Source organism: Scatophagus argus, chromosome 21, assembly GCF_020382885.2.
Source record: "Scatophagus argus isolate fScaArg1 chromosome 21, fScaArg1.pri, whole genome shotgun sequence".
In the NCBI taxonomy this organism is placed as follows: Eukaryota; Metazoa; Chordata; class Actinopteri; family Scatophagidae; genus Scatophagus; species Scatophagus argus.
Window position 1 is genome coordinate 19,483,292 of NC_058513.1, and position 9,049 is coordinate 19,492,340.

The 9,049-nt window shown below is 47.9% G+C and overlaps 2 protein-coding genes across 3 annotated transcripts; one reads left to right on the top strand and one right to left on the bottom strand.

The window, feature by feature from the left end:
- Positions 1–670: 670 nt before the first annotated feature.
- Positions 671–5,423, bottom strand: LOC124052911 (chromobox protein homolog 2-like). Its single transcript, XM_046377695.1, has 5 exons — positions 5,282–5,423; positions 5,144–5,187; positions 4,175–4,240; positions 3,654–3,723; positions 671–3,565 (listed from the first exon to the last, which is right to left on the bottom strand). Exons 1-5 carry the CDS (start codon positions 5,345–5,347, stop codon positions 2,168–2,170), a joined length of 1,644 nt encoding a protein of 547 aa, XP_046233651.1. The 5' UTR covers positions 5,348–5,423; the 3' UTR covers positions 671–2,167.
- Positions 5,424–6,474: 1,051 nt separating this feature from the next.
- LOC124052740 (cytochrome c oxidase assembly protein COX11, mitochondrial) lies at positions 6,475–9,013 on the top strand. Of its 2 annotated transcripts, none has more exons than XM_046377332.1 (5): positions 6,475–6,625; positions 7,539–7,871; positions 7,946–8,101; positions 8,338–8,463; positions 8,538–9,013. In XM_046377332.1, exons 2-5 carry the CDS (start codon positions 7,581–7,583, stop codon positions 8,724–8,726), a joined length of 762 nt encoding a protein of 253 aa, XP_046233288.1. In that variant the 5' UTR covers positions 6,475–6,625; positions 7,539–7,580; the 3' UTR covers positions 8,727–9,013. The 2 variants fall into 2 exon arrangements, with proteins under 2 accessions (XP_046233288.1, XP_046233287.1); XM_046377331.1 differs by having other exon boundaries at positions 6,512–6,864.
- Positions 9,014–9,049: the final 36 nt, after the last annotated feature.

Consider the following 9,049-nt stretch of genomic DNA (forward strand, 5'->3'; position numbering starts at 1 on the left):
GATGATAACCCTAACCCTCTAACTGAAACCTTTGCTTGGTGTATTGATGACAGATTTATTGATGCGTTCACTGTTTGTTCATCCCTCCTTCCTGTAGTTTATCAATATGTTGGCTCTGTTTCTGAATTCATTTATCAGCCATTTATTTATCGTTTCTCATTCTGTCGCTGAACTTGAATGAGTGGCCGACTTCACGGCACTAAAACGTGGTGATGCGCGTGCTTTGTCGATCCACTCACATCCGCCTGCTCGGCGCTCATCCCTTCATTCGGTTTGTCCATCAGTGAATGCAGCGAACAGGCGGCGTGAAGTCTGAGGCGTCGCACAGGAAGTCGTGACGCCCAGAGATCCTGTCAGAGAAGCTCTGAGGTGATAAGAACGTTCCTGAACACCGAGCTGTCTTCAGTCAGTGACTGTTTGGAGGAAGCTGCATTTTATGCTGACTCATCTCAGTAACTGAGATGAGTCAGCAGGATCACAAATCGCTGAACCTCAAAATACTTCCTGGATCTCACAGACAGACCGACAACACAAGGGGAGGTGGATCTGCAGGACTTTGCTCTTCTTCTATCCACAAACGGAGAAACCCAACTCACTGTGAAACAGGGACACCTGCTGGAGAAGAGGAGAACAGCAGCCACAGGATGAAGATGTGAATCACACGCTTTCATTCTTCAGGTACTTATGGTTTATTTCCGATACCTTTGAAATGGCGGAGAGGCACACAGGCTACAAGTGTCTGAAGCTAGTAAGCCAATATGAGCACCAGAAATATTAGATATCACATGGAAAAAACGTATTTACAAATATAAATTAACACATATTTGAACTCCAAAAGACACTGTGACAGCAAACGTTTCAAAATGGTATAAAACTGGTAAAGTGATGATGGAAAAGTCTCTTCTGAGATGATGACGTTCATACTGTGCGTAGTGCAAGAAATACTGACAATAACAAAAATGAAACAGGAGATAATTCACATTCATGACAGCTTTGGTCCAAAGAGAACTGAATGACGAGTACAAAAGCCCACATGGGACTGGAGTATGGATGGACACAGACCGACTTCACGTCTTTTTCTTCTTTTAACATCTTATTCTACACATGCTGCCCTGGATAAAACCACTTACTGTAGCTTGGAAACACGTCCGACAAGCACGAAACGTCCTACTCAAACTAATCATCACAAGCAGCTGAGTGGTGGCAGTGGGCTCGAGAGCGTCTGGAAGAACCTGAGGCACTGGAGAGGTGCTGTTGTACATCCATCTGTAGGCCTTAAGGCCCGTTTGTACACCTTCTAACAAAATGCAGTGTGTAAGCGGAGAGAGGAAGCTGGTTGTCAGAATGACTCACCGCTCGATTCATCGCTCGTGAGAATTTTATCTAAGAATCTTCCTCAACGGTTTTCACTGGGAAGGATGACAAAATAAACTTTGCTCGGTGTCGTGTCATTAGCTGTATCAGCGGGTGGAGCAGTTGGGAGACGTAGCGGGCGGTCGTCTATGGGTCACACATCACACAACCCCCGAAGAGTCTGTACATGACAGCTGAGCAAACACTTTCAAAGTCTCAACGTCAAACCAAACTTCATTCAAAAAACTTACAATTTAATGCCGACTGTCCTCAGCGAGTTCTGAGGTTTTTCTGAGTAGCTGCAACTATGCTGCTTCCAAAATGCTCCACCACAAACTAAATTCTAGTTCAGGTCTGCGGACTACGCTGTGACCACCACAAACCAGAAACCATTCACCTCTGATGTCACACACACACACACACTCTCTCTGAATGTTCATTTGTTTCTTCTCCAGACACAGACTGCATTTTAATATCAGGTGGAAACGAGGTCAGGGTTCCTACATGGTTTCTACAAATACTTGACCAAAAGTGTTTCATATTTAGCATGATGTCCACTGTGTTTCTGTCCTCTACTGCGCATGTCACTTCCCTGCATGAGTGAAACCACAGAAGCTTTCGCCTCCTTGGACAGCACGAGAAGCTTCTCAAACCTGTGGTGCATTTCTACATGGTAAAAAGATCTGGAAATGACTGGAATCTCTGTGGATGAACATCCGAAGGAGTAGGAACCCTGAGACCTGTTGCAGGAAGTGTTGTGAGACAGTTTGGTCCAGCTCAGCTCCGCACACTGAGGCATCGTCACAGATGTCCTTCAGTGATTCCGTGAGTTGAAGAATCCCACGCTGGTCGGCGACTCCTTCACCGTCACCGTGATGAAGTTGGCTGTGACGTCGGTGACGAACACGTGCTCCAGGAGGCTCCGGGCCGGTCGCCAGTCCGTTTCCGTGTCCGACTCTGTGGCGTCGTTGCCGAGGCTGGGCCTGCTGTTGTTTGGATACAGGGTGGCATCGTGCTCTGATTCGCTGCTGCTGGTCTCATCAGAGTCACCGGCGCTGAGCTCGTTAACGCTCCGATTCTGAGAGCTGAGCCCGTGTTTCCTGTCGTCGTGCCTCCCGCTGCTTCCTGCCAACATGTCCTTCCCCCCTCTCTGCTCTGCAGCGCCGCCTGCCATCAGACCGGAGCGCTGCAACCCGGCTGATGTCCGAGTCTCTTTCACAGTCCCCACCGCTCCTTTGACGACGAGGCTGCCGCCGCTCCTCAGGGTCGACCTGGCCGCAGCTCCGGCGCTGCCGCTCGTGTTGTTTCCCTGATGGCTGCTGCCAGCTGGCGGCTTGTTGACGCTCTGCAGGTTGAGGGCTCGCAGGCTGAGCGCCTGACTGGTTCGGTCTCGAGGCGTAGGTGAGGACGACGGTTTGGAAAGACCGGAGTTCTGCTGCAGGTGTTGAATCAACCCGGTCGGACCTCCAACAGCCTCCTGCCTCCTCGGGCTCAGCGGGGAGCGCTGGGCTGTCTGGCCTCCCCCGAAGCTGCTGTGCAGACCCAACGATCCCGAACCTCCACCTTGTTTCAGAGGAGACGCCTTGAAGCCGTCTCCTCTGCTGCTGCCAGTTTCTGAGACGGAGCGCTTCAGCTCAGACAGAGAGTTCTTACTTTGCTGGGACAGGCTGCTTTTGTTGTATGAGGAGGAGCCAGAGGACGGAGACATGGAGCGACCGGTCCAAATGCAGCTGAGCGATCCGGATTTGGAGGCGGCTGTCTGGCAGAAGGAGCTGGTGGAGGTCTGGGAGGCGGAGGCAGCCTCGTCTCTGGAGGTCCTGCTCAGCCCAGTGTAGGTGAAGCTGGCTGGCTGCAGCGGTTTCTTGACACCGGGTCGAGGCTCCTCCCTGCTTGGTCTGACCACCTGGTGGTGACGCTGAGGTGGTGGAGGAGGAGGAGGAGGAGGAGGAGGAGGAGGAGGTCTACTCTTCGCTTGCCTTAAAGCCCTCAGGTCAGGGTGGAGCGGCTTCCTCCCACGCTTCTTCTTGCGTGGAGGATCTGGTTTGGCCAGCACGATCTGAGGCCTCTTCTGGGGGACGGGGTGGACACGAGGGCTGGCCTTTTTCTTTGTGTGCTCCTCATCCTCTGAGGAAGAGGAGGAGGCAGACGATGAGAGGCCAGAGGAAGAGGAGGACAAGGAGCGGCTGTCTTTGGTAGCAGCTGGTTCAGGCGGCTGAAAAGAAAAGAATAAAATGAGTTTTTTGAGTTTGTGCTGTGTGCATCTCTTCAGCTTCAGGAAGCGTCTGTGCACATCACATTACCAGGATCTTGCGTGGACGTCCTCTCGGTCTCTTGCCTTTCTTCTGGAACAGAAGCTCCCTCTCTTGTTCTCTAAAAAATATCAACACAATGTGTCATTTCAGAGAAAATGCTGTAGAGTCCACTGAGAGTGACAGGACATCCAGGATGCGTTCAGCTGCAAAGGGCCTGAAGGCCACATTGATGCTTTTCTCTGTCTTATATGATGTATGTAAACATTATAATTTTGGACTGTTGGACAAAATAAATAATTAGAAATTATTTTTAACCATTTTCTGACATTTGAGAGACTGGGCGATTTGTTGAATAATAGAACAGTCAATAATTAAAATAACTTGTTGTTTCTTTTTGTAATGACTTTTAGTTTTTCATCTTTGTCAAGGTTTTTTTCCATCCCACCATGTCCTTCTGTATGAAAATATCCCATGAAAACTGTCACACATAGACTCAACTGATTTGTGTGTGTGCGTGTGTGTATGTGTCAGCACTAACAAACTGCGACCACATTAAAACAAACACACACCTCTTGTGAAACGCAGCCAGTAGCCTCGGGTCCAAAATATTCTCCTCTGGCTCCCAGCTGTTGTGCCTGAAAACATCACAGAGCTGTTTGAACAGAGCATTTTTACAAACATCACGTGAACACAACCTCGGGGTCTGCGTTTGAAAGGCTCGGCTCAGCTTCAGTTTGTGTGTGACGTTTATGGCCTGTGGGGGGCAGCACAGCAGGCTGACGGAACAGCACTAACATATTGTCACTGTGTAAAGTCCTATGTACACTCAGCAGGCGCAGGGCAACCTGATGGTTGTTTCACCTGCTGAATCTCAGTCTGATGTTCCCGTTTCTGGTCTCCACCCCCTCTGAGACTTTGTGATGGCAAATCTTCTATTTTTTATTGACATTTTACAGAGTAAATAATCAATCGTAAAGTAATCGCTAACTACAGTCATTAATATACTCTTTAAGTCCTAATATTACACCCAATGCTAATGCATGCTAGAATATGTGAACTGTGCAGCAGTAACTCTGCACGGTACCAGTTACACACGATGTGTCAAACTGGCCCGAGACCACAATAAAAACTGCAGAGTTCGAGTAAATTTGCGAGGCCTTTCACCATGTGCACGAAAAAAAAAGACAAAAACGACATATTTTGTGATGTGGTTGACGGGGATGCAGGAGACCCAGCGGAGCCTGCAGCGGGTCTGATGCTGGCACTAGCATCAGCTTCTCGGTGAGAAAACGGCACAGAACAGCCGAAGAATGAGAGCAGAAATGGCTGCTGGAGAAGCGAGCAGCCACTGTGCGTTTATCCGTCGGTGTGTTAAAGCGAAATCCGCTGGATCTGCCTCCTCTGGTCGGGTTAAACCCCCACAGCAGGAGCGTAAACACCGCGGCACAGCCGGCCTGCATTGTTTGGTGCCATTTTTCACTGTTAGCTCCTGTATGCGTCGTTAGCCGCGGCGGCTAGGGGGCTAGCTAGCTACTTACTTGGACGACCACCCCCTCCACTTGACCAGATACTCAAACTTGCCCTGTGAAAGAGGACAGAAAATGTCAGAGAAACGCGAAGAAAGGAGTCCGGCGAGAGGACGTGTCCCCGCGGAGCCGCTGGCGGCCTTTTCTTACCTTTCTCGGCCGTTTGCTGAGGATGCATTCCGCATCAAATACCTGGCCGACTGTGACCCCCTCCATTACTACAGCGGCAGCCCCTCACGACGAGCAGGCAGCGCGCTTTTGACCCCGCACGGCCACCGTAGGTCCTCTGTGAGCGCTGTAATGAATAATAATAAACCCTTTATAATACTTCTTTAAATAATATAAAATCATTCAGTAAAATCGCACACCATTCATACTACTGATAATAATAATAAGGCGATGATGATGATGATGATGATGATGCTCCCTAAGGTTTTATAATTATTGTGTCACAGTAAGCATCCATTTCTCAGAAAACATAAACACCAGTGGGATAACCAGTAAGTGATTTATCAAGACTTTCTTCTACAAATCTGAGGTACTTGTACTTTAGCCTACTTGAGTCTTTTCGTGCCACTTTCTACTGCACAACACCGCAGATGAAAATATTTTTACTTCTCGACATTTATCTGACCGTTACTGTACACACAAACATATGACCAGTTTACACAATCTGAAGTTTTGTGTGAATTAAACCGCCCAGCAGTTGAAACAGGTACAGCCACAGCAAATGCACACCGAGTAGAAATGATCATCTCAGTCATTTTCCCGGTAAAAACATTTTTAGATCTGCTTTGGCTCGGGCTGATTGTGACCACATCTCTCACTGTTTTAACAGTTTTTACAAATACTTGCATTCAATATTTATACTTAAAGCTTTTACCTATAACATCGTATTTTACAGTGTAGTATTGGTACATTTACTTCTGTAAAGTATCTGAATTCTTCCTCCACTGCTGGTTCTGAGTGTTTTACCAGAATCTTCAAAGAGTTTTCTAACTGTTTGTACGGATTGTTTATTTATTTATTATTGCTATTATTATTAGATTATTATTATTGCTGCAAGATAACAAGATATTTAAAGTCTCCTTCCACGGCTCTTGTTTCTTCACTGATGTTTGACTGATTGCTGAAGAACGAAAGCTTCTCTGTGCTCGCCTTGAATCTCAGTTAACACCTGGACGTACAATACATCCTCTCTATCCTTATCTTCTCAGGCAAACCAGATATAACTTACAGTATACGTGTATATACATGTCTGTACACGGTATGTACCGTGCGTTATAGTAAATGATTCATTGGACGATATTTTCTACACATGCTGTGACTTGAATTTTGAACAGCGATGAGCTAAAGCGGAACCTTTGCAGTCGTGTTTAGAGGGGAGCTAATTCTGTGTTGCACAAGGGTTCGGTGTGTTTCCGTTTGGTATGTTTTGTAAGGTTTTGCTGTCCGGCGCTGAATGACAGTGAATGACAAACGTCATCGTGTAAGGTACCAGCACGTTGAAGGTTGTTTTAAATAAGCCAAGTAAAGCGACGTAAAGTAAACCGCATTCGTAACGGACTCAGCCGTTCTGTTAGCATGTTAGCTGTTGGCCTGCCGGTGACTCCTGATACTGCTGGTCACAAACGGCTACGTGATGATCGTTAGCTCGCTTTGTCGGATTTATTAACTTGTTCAGTCAGCACCAGTAAAGCCAAACTTAAACTTTAACATTGCTCTGATATCAGGTAAGTGATTTATTCCGCGGCAAAATAAATGTCTTATGTAAACAATTGACATGAAGGCTGAATGTGTTTTAGCGCTTACATTCACACTCTGTTATGTGACTGGTGTGAGACGTTCAGTATCTTCAGTGTTCGCCGGAAAATTCGGCACGTGACCCACCAGAAACACAAGCTCGATTTACACAGAACAGGTCACTTCTTAGAGAGTCCACAGTGAAAAGAGACTTTTGTCACATTGGAAAAGTATTTCCGTGACAAGTAAGCAAGGCGGGATTAAAGTGTGAGCTTTTGAACGGGGTTTGGTTTGCTGCTCTCACTCACAGAACATAGAAAGTCTTCAAAGTCGAGCTGTAACGATTCGTCGGTTACTTGAGAATGAGGTGACTGAAGTGCAGCAGTTTTGATAATTGATTACTCATTTATTTTTGAGCCATTATTAACACACATTTGATGGTTCCTGGTTCTAAAATGTGAGAATTTGCTGCTCTTCTTTTCAACACTGTGTTTTTAAACCAAAATTATTGAAGATTAATCAATAATTAATGATTAGTTGCACCCCTACTTAACAGAAACAAAAATTGATTGTTTTTTCAGATTCTACCAATCTTTGCAGAGGTTTTATATTTTGTACTGTGAAATGTCTCGGAGCTGACTGCATGTGTTTGCCCTCCATCCAGGTGAGTTTCAGCTTCAGGTGTGGACTGACAGCCGTACCAGCCATGCTGCTCAACCTCCTGGTACGTCAGTCCCTCAGCTTCCGTCAGACGTTCTTAACGCGGTGTGTCCAGACTCCAAGGTCTCTGCACTCACAGGCCGAGAACTTCCTGCAACGCAGGCTTCCCCTGCGCTCCCCCACTCAGAGCCGAGGCGCCAAGAGCCGAAACAGGAAGTCCCAGGAGGAGGACTGGAAAACCAGGAACAAGACTGCGCTGACATACATCGTTGCGGCTGGGGTGGGGATGATCGGCTTGTCGTACGCCTCGGTGCCGCTCTACAGGCTCTACTGTCAGGTGAGGGAATGAACTTAACTTCCTGTACCTGAGCACCTCCAGCCTGCAGGTGTGACAGCTCTTTGTCCTCTCAGGCGTCGGGTCTCGGTGGCACGGCCGTGGCCGGACACAGCACAGACCAGGTGGAGACGATGCAGCCAGTGAAGGAACGTGTCATCAAGATCACCTTCAACGCAGATCTACACGCCAGCATGCGGTGGAACTTCAAACCACAGCAGACGGAGATCTTTGTGAGTCCTGGTTCCTCCTCAGCACTACTTTCTCAATTCACATTTTGCTCTGTCAGTCTCATTCACTGAAAAGAGTGAAAAGAAATTCACAGGGCCAGGCGTCACATCCTGCTGTCCAGTCATTTTCCAGCAGTCAGTGAATGCAACCCCAGACCTGTTCTGGTTCTGATTCAGGTCTGGATTCGAGTCAGATTCATCTGTGATTCGCGATGTTTTAGATGATGTTTGTTGTGCAGGTGGTTCCAGGTGAGACGGCGTTGGCTTTCTACAGAGCAAAGAACCCCACAGATAAACCAATCATTGGCATCTCCACCTACAACGTGGTTCCCTTTGAGGCGGGACAGTACTTCAACAAGATCCAGGTAGTCCACGAGGCTCTGAGAAATCTCCCATGTGTCCTTGGTGACAAACTAATTCTTTGGTCGTCTCTCTGCAGTGTTTCTGCTTCGAGGAGCAGCGTCTGAACCCTCACGAGGAGGTGGACATGCCCGTCTTCTTCTACATCGACCCGGAGTTTGACGAGGACCCCAGGATGGCCCGAGTGGACACCATCACTCTGTCCTACACCTTCTTCGAGGCCAAGGAGGGTCAGAAACTACCTCTGCCTGGATTCCGCTACAACTGATCCTTCCGCAGCTGCTGCACTGAGACGCTCGCCAAAATACCTGATTCTGGTTTATACCTCAGCCCAACGAGAAAAAATACTCCAAGACAGAAGTCAAAGACCCGATCGATCGGAGGTGGCGGTTCAGGCACAGCCCGGTCAGCTGCTGCCTCCTGGGTCTCACCAGCTGACCCTTCAAACTCCACCGGCTGAGGTTCTGAATAAAGGTGGTTTTTCTTGGCGTCCTCAACGTTGCGAGGACGTCAGGGTTTTTAGGCCTGAAATGAGTGAATGAAAGAGTGCGTCAGGTCAGTTTGCTGAACAGACAAAAAACTAACACTCGG

What these genes read in the sequence shown, in the direction of transcription:
- LOC124052911 (XM_046377695.1), bottom strand. Translation starts at nt 5,347, where the DNA reads ATGGAGGGGGTCACAGTCGGCCAGGTATTTGATGCGGAATGCATCCTC. An exon ending in CTGGCTGCGTTTCACAAGAG is followed by an intron (nt 3,724 to 4,174) that starts GTGTGTGTTTGT and finishes GATATTTTTTAG; the next exon opens with AGAACAAGAGAGGGAGCTTC. An exon ending in GACGTCCACGCAAGATCCTG is followed by an intron (nt 3,566 to 3,653) that starts GTAATGTGATGT and finishes TTTTCTTTTCAG; the next exon opens with CCGCCTGAACCAGCTGCTAC.
- LOC124052740 (XM_046377332.1), top strand. Translation starts at nt 7,581, where the DNA reads ATGCTGCTCAACCTCCTGGTACGTCAGTCCCTCAGCTTCCGTCAGACG. An exon ending in TCTACAGGCTCTACTGTCAG is followed by an intron (nt 7,872 to 7,945) that starts GTGAGGGAATGA and finishes TTGTCCTCTCAG; the next exon opens with GCGTCGGGTCTCGGTGGCAC. An exon ending in AGTACTTCAACAAGATCCAG is followed by an intron (nt 8,464 to 8,537) that starts GTAGTCCACGAG and finishes GTCTCTCTGCAG; the next exon opens with TGTTTCTGCTTCGAGGAGCA.